The following is a 21500-nucleotide window of genomic DNA, read 5'->3' as shown; positions in this document are numbered from 1 at the left end:
GTCAGGAAGGCTAGAGGCTGAAGTGAACTGTGCAGTCACATAGGTTAAAGGGGTGATGTTTCGGTGCAGTTAATGATGCACTGCTGGAACATAAGAGAACAATAGGAAAATCAAAGGTAATGCAGATCTCAATCAGTAATACAAAAACAAATGCTGATTCCGTTTGGGCTATTTCCAACCAAACAAAGAAAAATAGCTTTACAGTAGCTTAAAGTCAGAAGTATGTCAATTTAGTTTCTCATCAACTATAGGTCAAACAAATCTGACGATTTTCACTCTTTCTTTGTTTTTGTTGTTGTTGGGGAGGGGGGGGGGGTACAGAACAGGGCAATATGACATGAAATGAGGCGGACTATAACATGAATCGAACCCGTATCAAGTTCCATTTGTTCGGAAGTATTGCTTCAAAGTTCACATGCTTGACTCTTAGGTTGGATTCAACGCTGGTGACGGAGTGAACTTTTATAGTGTCCCTGGATCTCAAACAGATGCCGTCGTCAATATCGAAATGACATCGAATATCTGTGTATCTGGAAGATGGGTGTTCAGGACAGACAACTCCAACATTGAAGGACTAGAATGTACTACCTCCGGTGTGTAAACATCCAAAACCTTTCTTTCAATTGTCCTTTTACAAGGGGTTATTTACTTTCGGGGTCATGATGACACTCCTTCTCTCCTTTTCTTCTTGTCTCGAGTACCCTCCGCATTTGAACCAACTTTACTGCTTTCTTTCTTCACCATTTCTTTCTAAGAAATCTTCACTCTTCCTTTGCCTCTTGTGCCATCCACTTCCAGATCCCACGCTCTTTTCACAGGCTCATCATCCTCTTTCCTCAACTCAAGACCCATCCATCTCAATCCATTCCTTTTTACCACTTACATATCTGTTTCTCCCAGATCCAACCATTTCATGTATTCATTTGTGTTCTTGGTATTGGACAGCTTCAAGTTGGATATGGTTTATTGGTTTCTTTTCATATCAGCATGTCACATTCCCTTTGATACATTCATTGTGAAATACTTTTTAAGCCAAAACAAATGAATACATTTATTGAGTTATTGTTTGTTAATTAGAGCGAATGTGAAGTTTATGTACATGTATGTGTAGATGATATTCCAGTAAGAGACAATCATGATATTGTTTGTAAGTTATGAGATTATTCAGTATCGATGCGAATACCTGAGACAAAACATGACTAGTTAATTTATGGATTAGTGAAGGCTGAGAGTAGAATAACATTTTAAAGGTAATGCAAAGTTGTGAGAAATTTTGAAAATTGGATGGATAGTAATTCGTTAAAATGTTGATATATTGGGATGCCCCTGTGGATTTTTTATGAACATTTGCAAATTTAGCCTCTAAAACACTTCTACTTTTGAGAAAATTGAATAATCAAAATCTACCGGTGCTCCCGGTAAATTTCAAATACTTCAAATAGCGCCTGAGGCCATTACATGGTAGATGAGACCATGAAAATCTCAGAATATGCAGTTCTGATAAATAATTTCCAAACGGAATAGCAAATTGGTCGGTTGTAGTCAAAAAATATTTTTTAAAGCTAAAGTAATATCAGTCTTGAGGGGGAGCTATACAACATAAAGAGTTTATTATTTACAATTTCATCACTTTAGGCTCGATTTTAACAGCGACAACGATCATTGAGTATTTTAAAATCGCACATGCTTCCAAAATGTTCATTTGAAGCTAATTCATGACCCCTTACAAAAACTTTGTATTACCTTTAAAGAACTATGTGCACAACTGATCCTCTTTCTCGGAACGTTAAGTGTAGGAAGCTCATAGGACAATAGTATAGAATGGTTATGCTAATATTCTTTTGTATCATACCGTATTGGTACCGTATGGGTACCGTATCGCTCACGTATCCTTTAAATAATTATTTAAGTTTCATTTTTTTTTAAGAGCGGCAATCCTCATGTTTTTAAAAATATATAATATTTGGAACATTTTGTTCGGTAACCTCATCCTATGTGAATGAGCTTTTAAGAACAACGATGAGAGCCAATGACCGTTGTTGCTTCTTCTGTCTATCGTAATTTATTGTTTGTTGATCATGAGTAATTCATTCAACCGTATATACATTACGCTGTTTTATTGTATCTCTCCTCCTTTATTTATATTTGTGTTCCTTGTTATTGATCGTTACTTGTAATCATTGTTTTCAACAGAATCAACTCCGATTCCTACTACTATGAACGTACCAACGACAGCGATACCTGTAACTTCGGATCCAGTCACATCTCAAACCGCTGCTGGTAAACATTGATTTTGTCTTTGTTGTTGTTGTTCTTGTTTTAGTGTTTTAGATGATTATTCATTTTCACGTTAATTCATATTGCTCCGGTAGTTCGCTCGCTGTAACACTGCCATACAAATGTGGCTCGGTCGACATTACTACCAAACTAGCCAATCACCTACCAATGACTTAATATTGCAGGGTGTATGCCATTGGGTATGATATGTGAATCGGGATTGCGGAAGGGGAGGGGAAGTGTGCGTGTGTGTGGGTGTCAACAATTAAAGATTAATAAATAACAGAAGGCTAACCATTAATCTACAATTAGGAGTTGGTGGATTCGTTTCTGCTCAGTAAACTGAGTAAACGAGTAAACTGTCTACATCACAGTCCAAACGATAAATATGTGCCTTAACACTTTATAGTGAGTTGGTATGTGATATTGCTTTGCTAAATAGAAAATACTTTGTTAAGTCCACTCCATAAACAACCTACGTTCACTAGAAGCAGAAAATCAGACAAACCAATCTAAAAACAAGTTTGAGCAAAATCGGATAACTCATAAGAAAGTTTTAATGACACGAAACACTTTGAAAATCACAAGAAAAATTGGCAACTCACTCATGAGTCTGTGACGTCCCTGCCTCACTATCCACTAGTTGTTTTCTTTATATTGATAATATAAATTTCCAATTTCCGCCCTAGAAATCTTATTTTCTCACACCAGCATCAAAGTTATGTTGATAGTAATATGCTCTTGTGTGGATTTCATAATGAAGAGTCATTTTTAAAGTTAAATCATGAAAGATGTGAATTTTGATAAGCTATTAACATAAAAATAAATTATAATGAATGTACAATATTCAGAAAATAGTATCAATTCTTTAAAGTTCATGAAAGATTTGTGAAATGTAGTGCACGCATTATGATACAAATCATATAACCAGGGCAAAGGCATGGGGGAAAAAAAATCAAGTTTTGGAGGATAAAAAGGGAAATTAATGGGATAAAAATATATGAAGCCATAAGTAAATAGTGAGGCAATGACATCACAAACTGATAACCAAATTGGCAATTTGTGTAGTAATTTTTTAAGTTCCATAGTTTTTCGTACTTCAACACAATCATAACTTCCTTATTAGTTTTCCGATTTTATCCAATTTTTAGGGCGCTGTTTCATTTGTTTTTCTGAATATATTAAAAGCAAATTAGTTTTGGAGTGAACTCAGCCTTGCAGAGCAGAGGACTCTCTACTTTAAATCTTCATCAAATTTATCTATTCATTTAATACCAAATTTGTATTTAGTTAAATCATGTTCTGTTTCAATCAGATTGTAATTCATCTACAGAACAAAATCAACTCCGGAGAAAAAGGAAAGCAATTTGTTTTGTTTAAAATCAACAACAAAAAGGAAATAGAGAGTTGATATAGTTCATAAAATTGAAAATCTATCAATGCATGATAGTTTAAGGTTTGAATTTTACGTTTCACCTTAGGAATCTTTACTAAAGGAAGGATGAATTAATTACCTGTAGATTGGAAGGTTTGTTACAAAACCATGTTGTAATTTTGTATTTTTCTGTTTGAATCTTTGCCATGTGCCTTATATTAGTCCATCCATTATTAATCTCCATGCATTAACCTTTTTGTTGTCAGATACTATTTTCCTTTCAAACATGAACTTGGAGTAAATTAAATGGTGTAGAGTGGATTGTTTTTCATTTAAATCAGAGACACGATCATTATAATTTCAATCGGGGGGGGGGGGGGGGTTAGAGCACTTTTTTTTTTTTGGGGGGGGGGGTGGGGGGCCCGGAAATTGGAAAATTACGTCGTCAGATATTTCGTTCATTGGCCTGGGGGGGGGGGGGGAACGCTCTTTTTTGTTCCTCCTTGACCATATATATATTTTTTAAAAACCTTTAGAAAATTAAGGGGGTTAACCCCCCCCCCCCTGCGTACGTCTCTTGGTGTGTGTATGTGTGTGTGGGAGAATACCCTTTATGAACCTGGGAGCCAGAACAAAGTTGTATAGCGCCCTTTCAACTCCGTACGCTCCTAATTTCTTTCTGTACTAAATAGAAGCATTCGTGCCTTTAACAAATTTGTTATCATGATGCAACTTTATCATTCTTTTGATAAATCTTTCTAGATTACCCCAAAACTAAGCAAATTATGGGCCTTATTACATTCATATAACTGTTATGCAAATCTTTTGTAACCACTTGCATTATGGTTTGGGTTTTTTCTTATTCTTCAGCAAATCACTTCACATAATGCAGATGGCGGTTTTGTATCACAACTGTAACACTTCAGACTTCAGCAAACTTTATAAATCACTTAGCATAATGCAGAGTTTTCTTTTATAGTTTAACCGGTTTGATATTATTTGTACACATTACACAGTTGAGTCAACAGGCCTCAGTGACGGAGCCGTAGCAGGCATTGCCGTCGGAGGTGCGGTAATCGTCTACCTCATATTCTTCCTCTTCGTGATGTCGTTCTTCAGAGTGCATCAGATGATGTCTTATGACAGGAAATTAGGGAGGTCAATCAGTCGACTCGGCCCAAACAGAGAGAGAGAACGAACTGGCTATCGCGGAGAGGTTTTTCAGTTGGCCGACTACCCGTCCGACATGGAGCTTGGCAACATGCGTAAGCCTGGCTACTCCCGTGGTGCATCCACCTCAGGGGTGAGTAAACCATTTGAATCTCTGTGAATAAACCTAATTCTATTCATAATTTTCGAACAAACTTTGATGTTGATAACTGAACAGCTTGACACATCAATCAACTCAAGGAAATTTCAGTGATCTTGTCCATAATCTATTAACCCGTTGACCACTGAATTCCTTCATTGCCATAGGCTTTATACAGGGGTCACTCTGTATCAGTGCCATAGGCTGTATACAGGGGTCACTCGGTATCAGTGCCATAGGCTTTATACAGGGGTCACTCGGTATCAGTGCCATAGGCTTTATACAGGGGTCACTCGGTATCAGTGCCATAGGCTGTATACAGGGGTCACTCGGTATCAGTGCCATAGGCTTTATACAGGGGTCACTCGGTATCAGTGCCGTAGGCTTTATACAGGGGTCACTCGGTATCAGTGCCATAGGCTGTATACAGGGGTCACTCGGTATCAGTGCCATAGGCTGTATACAGGGGTCACTCGGTATCAGTGCCATAGGCTTTATACAGGGGTCACTCGGTATCAGTGCCGTAGGCTTTATACAGGGGTCACTCGGTATCAGTGCCATAGGCTGTATACAGGGGTCACTCGGTATCAGTGCCATAGGCTGTATACAGGGGTCACTCGGTATCAGTGCCATAGGCTTTATACAGGGGTCACTCGGTATCAGTGCCATAGGCTTTATACAGGGGTCACTCGGTATCAGTGCCATAGGCTGTATACAGGGGTCACTCGGTATCAGTGCCATAGGCTTTATACAGGGGTCACTCGGTATCAGTGCCATAGGCTGTATACAGGGGTCACTCGGAATCAGTGCCATAAGCTGTATACAGGGGTCACTTGGTATCAGTGCCATAGGCTTTATACAGGGGTCACTCGGTATCAGTGTCATAGGCTTTATACTGGGGTCACTCGGTATCAGTAGGCAACGGGTTAAAATGTACGAACATGACCATGACATAGTACATATTCCCAAAAGTATTTCTACGGGCAATACAGTACGGTGTTGAATTGCTCTTGGGTTGATTATCTCGGAAGTCTTTGCCATCGTATTATTGCGTCAATAATGCACTGAAAATGTTCATCTGTTCACCATTTTCTTCAACACAAGTAATCTGATTTTATTGAAAAAAATATAAATGACAATTCATACACAACATGTTTAATTCCAATACCATTTCATTTCATTTTTTTTTAGTGAAGTGTCCGTCGGTTGTTGAGGTGCATGGCTGATGCATTCCCACATTGAACAACCCCCCCCCCCCCAACAAAAACACACAACAAAAAACGGATAAACTTGATGACCAACTGATCAAGATGATAGAAACAAAAGAAACAACTACATTGGGAACAGAACAAGATGATAGAAACATTCAAATCAAATTAATTTTCTAAAAATCTGTAAAAAGAATAAACTGAAGCAAACTAGGAGTCATATACCACATGGCACGGTTAAGTAAGGCATTGTATTGACATTGTTCCTCTCCACCCAGGTGTTAAATGGGTACCTGGTAGGATATGAACGTCATTGTTGGGTGTGCACGTGAAAAGGGAAATGAGCTGGAAAGTTTACTGCAATGTGCAGATTAATACATGCAGTAATCCAGTAACCATGGTGATGATATAAATTATAGTCTTAGTTAATGGTACAGGAACAGGTATCAATATTATCATTTATTATCATTATTAATATTATCAATATTACTATAATTATCATTATTTGTATTACTATTATTATCATTATTATAACTATCATTATTCTAATCGTTGTGTCATTTTCTTCTTATTTTAGATCACTTATAACGAGGGGTTTATTCGACCGTACATGGCACCATCAGGGAATAGTAGATTGGTAAGCCACAATTCATTTCCTATCTTTTGAATTAAAGTGTACAAATAACTTTCAAAATGTGTATAGCTAGGATGTATAAAATCAACCTCCACGAACTTAAAGATAAAGACCAGTTATGGTCATGCGATTGTATTGTGAAAGAAACGTTGTGGAATCGATCAGAAAAGGTTGATCATCTAGCATATAAGTATTGGTGTGTACTGCAAGGTTCTGGAATCATAAAAATGATAAGAAATTTGACCCAGTCTTCGTAAAGTTACATGCACTGTACACAGAAAGATGTATATGGGACTACGCACACGTGCGCGACACGTGCGTTTATCTCTCACATAACAATAGATAAACTAATTTACCAAATATTTCAATTAGTAGGCGGTTTCCCGGCAATTTTGCTATCATCATGTGTTAGTTAAAACATATTCTTTCACATGATAGGTAATAGGAGCCTCCATTTCATTTTTTAAAATTGGGGCGTTTCCAATACTGGTTTTTACCTTTAACATGGCATTCTATTGGTTAACAGTTAATTAAGTACTATGAAGAAATAAAAGGATTACATAAAACATGTCTTACGGAATAAATAAGAAGAGGAAGACCAAACTTATTAGACTCTAAAAGAAAGTAGACAAATTGGAGAAACAGACTGGTGAAAGTTTGAATGAAATTAGACAAGAAATCCACAATTTTTTTTTTTTTTAAAGTTATAATTTCTATCAGTATAGTTGTTCAAATTGGCTGAATCAGTAATGCCGAAAATAATGAATGCAATGCCAGCAAACCAACATTGACTTCGACTATATATTTTCTCTATCATGGAAAGCTTTGATTAACTGCCCCCGTCTCTCTCTCTCTCTCTCTCCCTCTCTCTCTCTTTCTCCATATTTTACATTGCTTGTATAGGTACACGACCAATACTACTGATGCCATCAAAAGCTCTGACACAACTTTTAAATTCATGGACAGAAATCACAGTTGCCGAACAGCCCTCGTCCAAAAAAGAGCATTCTTTCATTTCTTGTTTTTCAAACTGGATTTGAACTTAACTTTATAAAGATGTTTTCGTGTTAAATTGTTCTCGAACATGCCTCGTGTAAAGTTCTTTTATCCAGGGGAAAAAGCGCTATATAAATTCTATGCTACTATTAATGAATTATGCTTAAGGTATTGGGTGATTTATTTTTACATATACTTTACTGGGTAGTAGTACCGTGTGAGTCAAAAAAAGGTTTACACCTAGAGAATTGCTAATTATTTTAAACATCATTTATATCTGCAAAGACCGAATCCCAATATGTTTTATTCAAACATCCCATAAGAAACTTTGTATTTGCAATTCACATTGTCACAAAAGATAACCTCAAAATAAATACGTTTTTTTCTTCAATGATACAGAGACATGATTGAATGAAATAGAACATCTCATAAAATATCATTCAGTAAGATTTCATTATACTATACAGATACCATTCCATTTTTCTTTATGGAGTTCAAAACGGTTGCGTTTAAAAGATATTATGCGTTCTGTTTTTTCTAATTGTATTCAAGAAAATAGGAAGGATTTGAGTTAAGGAACGATGTTTTGACATTTACATGAAAAGATAAAATATTTGCCATTTAATATCATAATATTCACCAGATAAAAGTTTTCTCTTACTAATGTTCCTAAGCAAATTTCTATACGTGATAATCTAATGCGTCGGATCTTTTTAGAAATTAGCCAACTGTACAAAGCATTCCAGAATCATGAGACAAAAAGGCATTCCAAAAATTAATGAATTATTGTTTGTTGATTTTGATTACAAAATTTACATATATTTTGAATCAAAAATTCAAAAAAAAAAAAAAAACAAGACCTCCATATTTCGTCAGATCATTTTACCATTTGAGTTGTTGATCTGTTTCTAATAAAGCAATAGTATAACTGCGTATAAAAGAAGAGTAACACAATTTAGAAAGTTCTTTGTGTTTAAGGAAATTGTGTAACCTATCATCATGTTGTTCACTTAATTAATTTTTCTATAATAATAATAATAATAATAATGATAATGGGTTCTTGTTTAGCGCTCATGTCAGTCAGATTTGACCCTCCTGGCGCTCCCGATTATTACCCCGGCTTTAGCACGACTGCCATACGGCGCTCTAGCATTTCAAGGAATAAATTCCTACCAGGTACCCGTTTACTAGATTGGCTTCTACTTTCCCTTTTCCATTAATTTGGGATAGCACATATAAGCGAATTATATACCATAATAGGTACATAACCATATTTCTGAACAATAACTTCAAAAGTTCTAAAATGTCCGTCTCGTGTAAAAATATCATATATATTAAACAAGGATGAATCAAACCATTTTTTGAAATATATTGTTTTTCCATCAACTAAAATGTGAGAATTAAACCACAGAGGTTGAGATAGTATTTCCTTAAACTTAACAGGGTTGTAGTATATGTAATATGACGATGAAATTAAAACATAATTCCAAAAAGACTCAATATTTGGATTAAAGGTAAGATGGTTCTGGCACAAGTTCTATAATATAAAGTTTTCCTCGCTATTTTAACGAAGGGACTGTTTGAAAAACAACTTCAATTTCCCGTTATTTTCGTGATCTAAGAATCGTTTGATCCATGAAATTTGTATTGCTCGATTAAAGCATAACAAATGTAGCATTTTTAGACCACCATCAACGTAGTCATTGCATAACAAAGAACGTTTAATTTTTTCAACTCTTTTACTTTTTTACAAACTGCTCATTGGAACCGAATTTTCGTAAAGCCTTGTACAGAGCATTCCAGCAAAAACGAAACCGAGAATTATCGATGTTTTATCATAATTTAATCACAATTATGATTAACAAATGACACATATTTGTAAAACTTAGATCCTCTTCTTTCAATAGATGCAGCTCATATGAGTGATTAAAATCAATTTGAAGAGAGGGAACCAAAAAGTCATTTGGCGGACGGTATCTGAATTTCAAATAGAAATTCACATTTCTAAAAAGTACAGTTTCTGCTCTTTCATATGACACCTCAATCAGGAAAAATGAGCAAGGAATAACAAAGTTCTGTTTGTTTAAAGTAAGGCTTGCATTTTCATAATGGTATTAAACGAATTCATTTTTATAGGCTCCCTGCCGTAGCAACAAGCAGAATTGACAAAAGATTTAACCCCGTTTCGTTGACAATCAGCCATAGACGAAATACTTCATGCATGAAATATGCATCATATGAGTTGCATCAAATGAAAGACGATGATCTAAACTTTACAAATATGTGTATTTTATTAATCATAATTGTGATTAAGTTATGATAAAACATCGATAATCCTCGGTTTCGTTTTTTCTGGGACGCACTGTATATAAAGGGCCATTCGACCGTGTCGAATGCTTTTTCAAAATCAATACAGAGTGCAAGGCAATCGATGTTGTGACCTAAGAGTAATTTTGAATACCAATTTTAAAAAAAAGTCTTATATTTCCGCCAATAAACCGCCCTTTGAGAAAACCGCCTTAATCTTGACTTATGAGAGGTGATAGAACCGTTTTCATTCGAAGAGAAATAATTTTTGTAAGAATCTTATAATTATTGATTAATAAAAAGATTGGTCGGCAATTTTTCAAAAATAACAGGTTCTTTTCCTTTCTTTGGTAGCTACGTAATAATACTTAATCTCACTGAGTGGGGTAATATTTTTCTTTCAAAGCATTTATTAAAACTGAACATAATACAAATTTGATTTCATTCTAAAAGGTCTTGTAAAATTAAATTGGTAATCCGTCACTTCCTGGTGATTTGTCATTTGAAAAAGAACTAAATTATTGAATCTCAACACTCCTTTTCTGAGATCATTGACCCCAAAACATTGTTGTCATCGTTATTTACACATAGTATATCTAAGTTATTCAATAGTAGATCATTTTTATAGAATAGTTTTTCTTTCGATGAATATAGATTGGCATAAAAAGTCCTTTCTTCATAAAGAATTTTCTTCGATTCAAAGATAATACCCTTATCAGCAAGTCGATTTGTCCACCGTCGCCCCGGCCCCCCCCCCCCACTCAGTGTTATTTAGGGTACGCATATGCTCGTTCCCTATTTTTTAAAGCACCCCCTATCTGAGGACTGCCAACATTTTCGAACCCCCCTTTCGCGGGCTTTTCGCGGCCTTTTCCTGCTTTGGAGACCCCCCTAAATCAGGAAAAATGCTCAATGTACCCCCCTAAATTCGGAATAATTTCTCAGGAGGCCAAAGAGATGAGAAAAAAGAAGAAAAAAACACCCCTTTTTTGAAGAAATCTCCGGGTGAAAGTCAAATACACCCCTTTTTTTACAATTCTCGGGCCGAACTTTGTCGCACGAAAAGTACCCCTTTACCGGACATTTTGGCAACACGCATGCGGTCATTCCGACCCCTGAGTGGGGGGGGGGGCGGGACCGTCGCAAACAGTGCCTCCTGTTCATCCAATCGTTAACACATACCACACAAAAATGCTACTAAATGATTTGGGATGAAACACTCTTTCATAAGATGTATAATAATTTACTGTTCATGGACAATTTCTTAAATAATTAGTAATTTTCTAGGTGCAGACTTTTTTTGACTCATACTGTATATTTGGAATATATATAGAATTATATCTATGCTAGAAACAAAATATATATTTTAATTCATTGATTTTAGCAATATTTTTGTTGTACATAGCTGCTATCTACGATTGTTTGTTAATAAATCATCTGTTGAGAGCCAAAAGGAGTATAACACCTACAGCATCGTTTTGACTCTTGAAGGATGAAATGGTTTCATCACATATGTGTGAATGTACAGTATTTCATGTGGACACAACACTTTTCAGAATTACATATATTTACTTCACACATCAAGTACATATTAGCAGGGGATATGCTAATGTAGAATCATTTAATTGTACATTTTCTGAGCTAGGCGCTTGTCAATCATTGTGGTTTAATAGATTAATCCGATCAAAATCTAAAAGGCATTTTTATTATGAAACTTGTTATAATAAGAATGTCTTTGTAATTTCTAATTTACTGAACCCACCTTTTCCTGGGCATAAACTATTTGAAGAATTGATTTTGGATTTTGGTATCCCTCAATCAGATAGGAGATAGTACAACTTGTTTATGAAACATCTTCCAGAGGTATGGTTAAATGATATATTGTTAGATAATGTAGATGTTCAAGATACTTTGATTAATAATTTAATTGCTACGAAAGAAAGTGCCTCGTCATGCTAACAAATATTAAATGTTCAATATCTTCCTGATACGAATATTTGAATGACAAAATAACTGTCCCCACACATATTATTTGGGAAAACGTACACAAGGTTTAGTTGTACAATAGATACTAGCTTACGTTCATTTTTTTCATTTTTTTTTCATGAAGCTTTAGATTTTAATGGATTTGTATGTAAAATTAAAAGAAAGGATTCACCAAATTGTGTTTAGTCTGACAAAGAGGAAGAAACTGTGGTTCATCTATTTTGTGAATGTGACAAATTCTCCTCAATGTAGGAAGTTTTATTAAATTTGTTATTACAAAATTATGATCCAAATTGTACTTTTACCAATTTTCAAAAAAAACTTTTTGGTGTACTTTCAGACAAGTTTGTAACCATCTTATTTAACTGGTGAAATATTATATTTATATTTTGCAAATTCAAAGATCAGATACCAAATATTATTGCTTTAAAATCATTTGTAAAAAAAAAAAAAAAGGAAATAGAACACCATCTGGCTAAAACGAAAAAAAAAATCCTGTGCATTTTAGAAAATAGAGGTTCAATTTTTGACAAGAGAAAGACTTTTAATGAGTCTGTTTTCCAGTAAACGTATTTTGTTTTGTAAATTATTGGAGTTATGCCTAAGTTATGCTCATTTATTATATAGTGCATTGTGTATCATTATATTATCTATATGGAGCCATTGAGATATTTTTAACGGGAGCATATAGTGGTTCTCTTCGTTAATTTTATCGTGCCTTGGCCTAGAATGGATACGAAGTGGCTGATTTAGTGCCGTGCACATAAATTGTGTTTCTTCGTCCAGTTCGGGGTCGGTAGGGGCGGGACGCACACCGCAATTGAATTTTTGTTTGGAAATGAATTTGAATAAGCGAAATGAGAGTTTTATGTACTTTAGCAGGAATTATGGGGGTGTGAAGAGAAATGGTCAGATAGTGATGAAGAAAGCTACACGTAGCTGCATGTTAGGTTTAATATAGGCTATGTTTAGTGTTGGTCTGATCATGTGGTATTTAAGTATGGAACTCATGCAGATCGTGTGGTTTGGTGGACTGGGTTCAGGCTTCGTTGGCCCTTGACAGGACGTATTTGGTCTTGGCAGCTAGTGGGACTCAGATTATAATCAACAGTATCTTTTGTAAAGCGCTTAGAGACATTTGTATTAAGCGCTATATACAAGTTAAATATTATTATTATTATTATTATTTTGTTCTCTCTATGGCTTCGTAATGCGCATTATATTGTTTTGCTGATTTAAATATATCTTGTATTTCTTGCCACCTTTTTTTTTTTATATATATCTTGTATTTCTTGTCACTTTTTATTTTATATATATCTTTTGTGTTGTGTACTAATGACTATTGATAACCTGTAAATATTTTGATATTATTTTTGATTTAATAAAACATACACATTTTTTGTTAAGTACATATCATCAAATCATTATCTAGTGGATACGTCACTGGACTGTTTCCGGCACTACCGCCTGTGGCAAAACATTAATCTACATTTGCCACTGTCCACCCAATTATTCAATGGTTAGCCGGTAGGATGTGCACGTTAATTTTGTTAGATTGGCATTTTGTGCTTGTGTAGCATGTAAATCATCGTGTTTTGATTATCAATTGGTTTAATAATAATTACAATGTAAAGTGCACTGGTAGGAAAAAATTTATTATTATATTTGCGTCATCATTTGATAAGTATATTATATATGTCTAATACTTGAAGTGGGAGCTTCTGTAATCTGTAAATATTATCATAAGAGGTAATGGTCGATATATTCATTAGGGGTATGCCATAGTAGAGATGGGTTTTGGGAGATATATTTTGGGTGAATATGCATTACTAGAAGTGGGCACTATAGTCGGTAGAGAGGAACCTAATTAAATTGAAACATTGTTATATCAGGGTTAACAAACAAATAAAATATAAAGTAGTGGACCCCAGCAAAATTGCATTGATGTCATAAAAATTTGTTTAACACAATGTTCCTAATTAACAAGGTTGTACTGTATCCTCACAATAAGTGAAACAATGATTGGTTGAGATATATGAAAATAGAAATGGTTGCTTTTTCTGGTGTAGGGATTTATATATATTGTGTGAATGAAGCTTTCAAAGAGTTACATAATATGACCTTTGGCCTTTGATCTCATCTGATGCACCTATCATGGAATGTATATTTGTATAAGTTAGTGCGATATGTATGTATTTGATGTTATATGATTACAGTTTTAAATATCTATTTGGGGTCTATGGTAATATAACTGGGTACTTGACTTTTTGGTGAAGGGGCTTATAACATTTGTATACACATTGAAACAGATATTAAGGCACTAGTTAAGTACTATTAAAGGTACTAGTCAGAAGTTGTTATTTTACTTTTCAATATTTAATGGAATATAATGGATGCCTAGACGTAATTTGCTAGTTTATGTGGACATTTAAGAGATTGGTTTCCACTTTCTTAGGATAAAACTTAATCAAAGAAAAAATGTACTAGTATTTGGTCAGGAAAGATTTATTTTCTAGTTTGCAACTCAGAACCAATCCATTAAAATTCCAAGTATTTTGAGGAATAATTTTAAGATATGAAATTACTTTGATGTTATCAGGAAAGTCATACAGTTTTTGAAACAAATATCTAATATAGGTAATTGAGAGCATAACATTTATGCATGAGTGAACCTAACCATTCAAATTATGATGAGTATTTCAATATAGGATCAAATTAAAACGAAATAAGAGGACGAAGGACTTGGTGCATGGCTGATCGTCAACGAAACGAAGTTAAGTCTTTTTTTCAACTCTGTTTGTTGCTACGGCAGGCAGCCAGTTTAATCAAAGTATGGAAATGCAAAATGGAAAAGCATTACTTTAAACAAACAGAACTTTGTTATTCCTGGCTCATTTTTCCTGATTGAGGTGTCATATGAAAGGGCAGAAAATGAATTTCTAGAAATGTGATTTTCTCTTTGGAAATTTAGATACCGCCCGCCAAATGCCTTTTTGGTACCCTCTCTTCAAATTGTTTGTAATCACTCATGCGTAAAATATGCATCAAATGAAAGAAGAGGATCTAAGCTTTACAAATTGTGTCATTTATTAATTTTAATTGTGATGAAGTTATGATAAAACATCGATAATTCTCGTTTTCGTTTTGTTTTTGGGGGACGCACTGTATATTTATATAGTATTGGCTGCCCTTGACTGGTACATTAGATATATTGCATTCAGCTCGCGAATATTGCATGAGTCGATATTTATGGTAGCTGCATGCAATATATCTGATATACCACGAAAGAAAGCCAATATTATTATTATTATATATACATAAAAATTCAAACTAAAGTGAAATGTAAAGGATTAAAAAAATAAACTGATCAATCTGTGGCAATTTTCCGATCCCATGGTGTCTCGTGTTAATTTCTGGTCATGCGATTGCATATATTGTGAAAGAAACAGTGTGGAATCGATCGGGAAAAAAGTTGGTCATGTAGCATATAAGTATTGGTGTGTACTGCGAGGTTCTGGAATCATCAAAATGATGTTAAAAAATCTGGCCTAGTCTTGGTAAAGTAACAAGCACTGTACACATTCAGATGTTTATATACCTCTCTTTAGAAATCTAACCATTTGATTGATCGAAATTGCAGTCGTGATTTTAGCCATTCTCCCGTCAAGAGACGAACAATGTCAGTAAGAATTTGTAGAATTTGTAGAATTTTATTGACTCTTTGACCCCCTCTCGGGGTATGAGAGTACAAACAAACATAAAAGTATAAATAACAATGCATGACTTATGAATACAATTCACATACATTATACATAGATAATGACACAAAGATAAAAATGATAATAGGTATATAGTGTATGAAAGCACAAACATGAACAATGAACCAACTAGTAAACACGAATTATATATACATGTACATGTACATGTACAATGAATGTAGATAGTGACAAACTGATAATAATAAAAGGATAAGTATAATGCAGTCTATTTACAAGCTAAATAGTAAACAAAGTAGGCTGTTTCACTATCCTACCGCTACGAGTACGTGTAGGTTCAGCTCTAATTGTACTTTTGAAATGCTTGAACTATCTTCTTTCTCTGTTTTTTGATTAAATTTCAACATAAGAAGGCGTGTAAATCTCGCTAAATTCTTCAACTGAGAAGTGCTTCTAGTATTAAAAAGTTCTGCATTGTGCATAGCACTTAGGAGCTTAGACTTACAACACTTTTTTGATAAATATAAACATCTCTCTCTTTGAAAAAACGGACAAACAAAAATATAGTGAAATTCATCTCCTATATCAGTGGACAGGCAGAGTGTGCACTGCATAATGTGGTGTGTTCGCATCAAACCGATCTTTGTTTACAGGTAATTTATGTGATCTACACCGAAACTTACAGAGAGTAAAAGCATCAGTTTTATTTAGGGTGAGTAAATAGCTTTCAAATATATGGTTGCCTTTAAATATCCAATAATTTGTGCAAATGCGATTTGACCATACTGCATCTCTCCATTCCTGACCAAAAATATAATTTAGTCTCAGTTTTAGCAAAGAATGAATATTTAAGCCAAATCCACTATTTTGGCCTAGCCAAATATTGGATAGACCAGCTTGATTAAATGTGTCTTCAATAAATTTTAACCATGAGGAAGTAAATTCCAAATGTTCATCTTTATGAATGGCATATAGTTTATGTGTGATATTGCCGTAATATTCCGGGTAACAAGAAAATAGTTAAATTTTGCAGCGATCCCCATTCATGAGTGATATTCCCGCAAGATTCCGGGAACCAGGAATATAGTTGCGATCCCCATTGGTTTACGTGTTAAAACCTAGTTTGTGCGCAGCGCGTGCGGCTACCATGCAGTTTTTTGTGCGATTAATTTGGTCACCAGAAACACAGCGCAGACGACCGCCGATCTCGATTCTAGGCCTAGATCTATATACATGTAATGACGAGATGACACCCCTTTGGAAATATGGAGATAAACCTGCTTTTTCACATGATACCTCATTTTGTGAGTATCACCCAGGGGCGGATCTAGCTTTTTGCCAGGGGGGGGGGGGGGGGGGTTGACCCAGTGGCGGATCCAGGTTTTACAAAAAGTCGCGCCTTTTTTCTTTTTTCTTTTCTTCTTTTTCGTTCTTTTTTTTTCTTTTTTTTCCCCTCTTTTTTTCTTCTCACTTTGCCGCCCAAGGGAGTAGGGGGTGGTTAAACCTCCGAACCCCCCCCCCTATATCCGCCCCTGTCACCGTCAGGATGACAAGCAATAAAGGTTTGAATCTCGATTTGGAAATAAAAAAGATTGACCAATTTTGCATGATCACGCAATGCACGTAGACTGAATAGGGATGCGTGCAATCTCAATCTCAAAGTATTTTAGTATACCAAATCGAGGGCGCGATCAGACACCCTTAGTCTACCTGCAAGTACATGTATTCTTTGGCCTTTTGTTTTACGGTATATAAAAGATATAATGACTGCTTTAATATTCGAGGAAAAAAAATAGTTATTTTATGGGCTCTCGGGGATGTTGCATCTTGCTATCACCCCTCGGCACACCTCGGGGTGATATCAGAATGCAACGTCCCCTTGAGCCTTTAAAACATCTATTCCTCTCGTAGCAGTCATTATATATATAATATGAGACTATATAGACAGGCGTGTGGTCATTGCAAAAAAGTATGCGCAAAAAATACGCGCTATTATGATTGTGCGTAGCTTTCCCCCACTTGCCCCTTGGTTTTCTTGCGTGTTTTGGGCATTCCTTCAGTGAAAACAAACTTCGGATAGAAATCTCGCTGTTTTCTCGGTAACCCGACACATGCTCCGGCGACCATTACTCCGGTGACAAATGCTCCGCAAAAAGCGACAATTGCTCCGCGACATTTGCTCCGAGACAGTTGCTCCGCCGACAATTGCTCCGCTGACATTTGCTCCGCCGACAATTGCTCTGACGACATTAGCTTCGCCGACATTTGCTCTGCCGACAATTGCTCTGCCGACATTTGCTCCACCGACAATTGCTCCGCCGACAATTGCTCCGCCGACATTTGCTCCGCCGACAATATTTCTTTCAAGGGTTATTTTTCTTTTTTGTTTTGTGTGATTTGTTTTGTTGCTGTTATTCAGGGCCGTAGCCAGCATTCTGAGAAGGGGGGATGCATTTTAATTCCCCGATCAGAAGACACCGATGGAGAAAAAAAGTGATAAACCTTTACGAAAGACGCAATCCTTTTTTTGAGGGGAGACAGGTGCAGAAACTTTTAAGTAACAGATAAACTTTGTTCAACTTTGAGCCGACCTTCTTTCTTTCTTTTTTTTAGACACAATATCATTTAAGGTAATATTTATTCCCTTTTGGTTAGCGATGATATATAGCGAGAGAGAGAGAGAGAGAGAGCTAAATATGTAGACTTATTAATATTAAATAGCATCTTCCTGCTTAATTTCCCTTGATTAAATGAGCATGTTAATACCATAAACTGGAGAGCAAGCGTTAAACCAAAGAATTTTTTCAACAATAATATGTATCAAACAGAGTTTTCTTGCTGCTGGACGGGTCGAGCACATTCATAATTAAGGCGATGTCAATTTAATTTTTAGCGAGCGGGCGGTTTTAGGCTTATTTTTATATTGAATAGCATCTACCTGCCTTCCGCCCTTCTTCGTCTAACGTTTTGGAGCTGCACATTCGTCAAATGAATATGTTAACAATTATAATCGCGAGTTAGCGTAGCAAGTAAGCTAATGTTGTTCGGCACTCCTCTTTTGATAATAATTATAGGCATATTTTTACAAAAAGTAACTGTGTCTTTTCCCGTGAAAGGGAAGGCACACACACACATTTAATGAGACGTTTTTGTTTGTTTTTAATTTGGTAATTTGGCGAACAAGGAAGGTAAAAATCATAGGTTATAATCTTGAAAAGACCTTTTCTACATTACGCCCCTTAACTTGAATCAAATGGGCAGGTATTATTTCAGGATTCATTGTTTATTCCTTGTTGGCGAGCGAGGTTAGCGAATGGTCGAAATTCTTTGGCTTGCCATTTCATATTGAAAAGCATCTGCGTGCCCCGCATCGCTTTTTATTCACTGATGTACTAAATGTTTTACGAACATAAGCTATAACGTAGACGGTGCAAGGGAATTTTCATCCTTTTCATATAACTGAAAATGATCTGCCTGCCTATACCACCTCTTTTCTTAATCAATGATTATTTCACGAGTATGTAGTATATTTCATACTCCACTTTTTTTCTAATTTTCCCCGACGTGTCCCGACGCGCGCCGGCAGGATTTAACGTCATTAATTATATAATTATTCAATTCAATTCAATTCAACTTCGGTTTTATTACAAATATACCAAATAAAAAGTCCAAAGACTAACAATAATTGGCTTACAATGTATCATATAAAAATGCATTAAAAACAGTAGATTTAAAAATTCAGTAATAAGTTAAAGTACAATGCTCACACTCCATCATATAAAAATGCATCATAAACAGTTGATTTAAAAATTCAGTAATAACTATAGTATGAAGAGAAAAAAAAAATTATAAGTTATAAAATGGTGATAATCAGTTTGTCAGTGAATTGAGAAGAAAGAAGAAATAAAAAGTGAAAAAAGGAAGAGAGGCAGAGGGAAAGGATAACGAGAAAAAAGAAAAGAGAGTTCAATTTATGACCAAAAAATGTAAGCAAATGAACAAGAATTGAGTTGATTCAGCTTAATGAAGCATTGTAAAAGTAAAAATGCACATAATACGGAAATGTCAAATGATACATTAATACGAATGCCATTATGGAATTGTTGTTATATTGTTTAAAATTAGTGAATGTCAATGACCTGTACATATTGGTGAACATTATTGATGAGTAATTATCACATTGTCAGAAAATTGAGAAGAGGAAATACAAAACAAAAACAGAGAAACAGTGGGAGAGGGGAGGTGGAAAAGGAGAAGGAGATAGAAAAAGCTAGAGAAAGGGAGGAAGAGAGAGAGAGAGAGACGGAGAGAGGGAGAGAGTTCGAATAATGACAATACATTGTAAACAGGTCTAACAAGATTTCAGTTGATTGAATTTAGCAAACGAACAAGAGAGGGAACTGTCGATTGTTTGTAACGCTGGGTTCTGCAACGTGGTAGGGACAAATGATCGGAGTTTCTTAGACTGCAGCAAGTAGTTACATGGCGCGGTTGTGGCAGAAGAGGGCGGTGTCTTAGAGAACCCAGAAGTGATTTCGCACAGTTATAGGCCAATGCAAAAAAAAAATCTTCCTATATTCTATTTTTTGTGTCCCTTTTCCCTTGTTTAGCCTTTCTTTTTCTCTTTTCTTGACCTTTTTTTCCCATGTTTTCTTGTCCTTTTCTTTTATTTTCTTTTCTTTTCCTTTCTTCCTATCTCTTTTTCTTCCTGCAAAAGGGAGCATTTGTCTTAAACGGGGTACTTTGGGGGCGAGAGCAATTGTTGCCGGAGCTAATGTCGGCGGAGCAATTGTCGGCGAAGCAACTGTCAGCGGAGCATTTGACGTCGTAGCAAATGTCGCGGAGCAAATGTTGCGGAGCAATAATCGGCGGAGCAAATGTCGGCGGAGCAACTGTCGGCGGAGCATTTGACGTCGGGGCAAATGTCGTGGAGCAAATGTCGCGGAGCAATTGTCGCCTATTGTGGAGCATTCGTCGGCGGAGCATGTGTCATGTATTCGTTGTCTCTTGTGGAGTTCGCGGAGCAGCGTGCCCTACCCAGCTATGATCGGGCAGACGCCGCGGTAAGTCGAGCTGGCGTTACCCGGACGCCAACCGATTTTGAACTCGCCGACCAGTGACCGACTGATCTCCCAGCGGCAAGCAAGCGAGACCCTCGGCAGCCTTTGACCGAGCGGCTTCGATTTTTGACCTAAATCGCCCGACGGCGAACACTCGATTAAGTCGTACCCGGGCGGCGACTGCGTATTTTGGGCGGTGAAAGTGAGCAGGCGCCTGAATTTTAACTCCTCGCTAAAACTTCAGCGGCGACCGAGCGATGCCCCAAAAACAACCGGTGCCCGGGCGGCCGCCGCTCGGTGCCCGGGCGAAATTGGCCAAAAACTCGCCGCCCGGCCGCGAATTTTTTATTCCCAAACAGGTTTGCAATTTCTTATATTTCCGTTCTAAGTGTTCTACGTCATTAGCAGCTTGGAAAGAGGTCACAAACAATTAGACTTTGATTTTTTTTTATTGCTTTGCCTTACTATTTATAAAGGCAAAAAACTGAAGAAACTGTGACTTGAACCTACAACTCTAAGATTGTATTACGCTGACCTTACCGATTGAGCCAACGATGGGTTAATGAAAAGTAATTCTGCATTATTTCTATAACCCTATCACTCACCCTAACGGTTACGTCATTGCTAATGAC

General features: G+C 36.0%; 1 protein-coding gene across 1 annotated transcript; it reads left to right on the top strand.

The window, feature by feature from the left end:
- The first annotated feature begins 372 nt into the window (after positions 1-372).
- LOC105439567 lies at positions 373-9616 on the top strand. Its single transcript, XM_030989041.1, has 5 exons — positions 373-593; positions 2194-2280; positions 4669-4955; positions 6747-6806; positions 7707-9616. The coding sequence occupies exons 1-5, from the start codon at positions 509-511 to the stop codon at positions 7725-7727; spliced, it is 540 nt and encodes a 179-aa protein (XP_030844901.1). The 5' UTR covers positions 373-508; the 3' UTR covers positions 7728-9616.
- The last annotated feature ends 11884 nt before the right edge of the window (positions 9617-21500 follow it).

Source organism: Strongylocentrotus purpuratus, unplaced genomic scaffold (assembly GCF_000002235.5).
Source record: "Strongylocentrotus purpuratus isolate Spur 01 unplaced genomic scaffold, Spur_5.0 spur5_scaffold_18, whole genome shotgun sequence".
Taxonomy (NCBI): Eukaryota; Metazoa; Echinodermata; class Echinoidea; order Camarodonta; family Strongylocentrotidae; genus Strongylocentrotus; species Strongylocentrotus purpuratus.
Note: the sequence above shows the minus strand (reverse complement) of the source record. Positions and strands in the feature narration are given on the sequence as shown.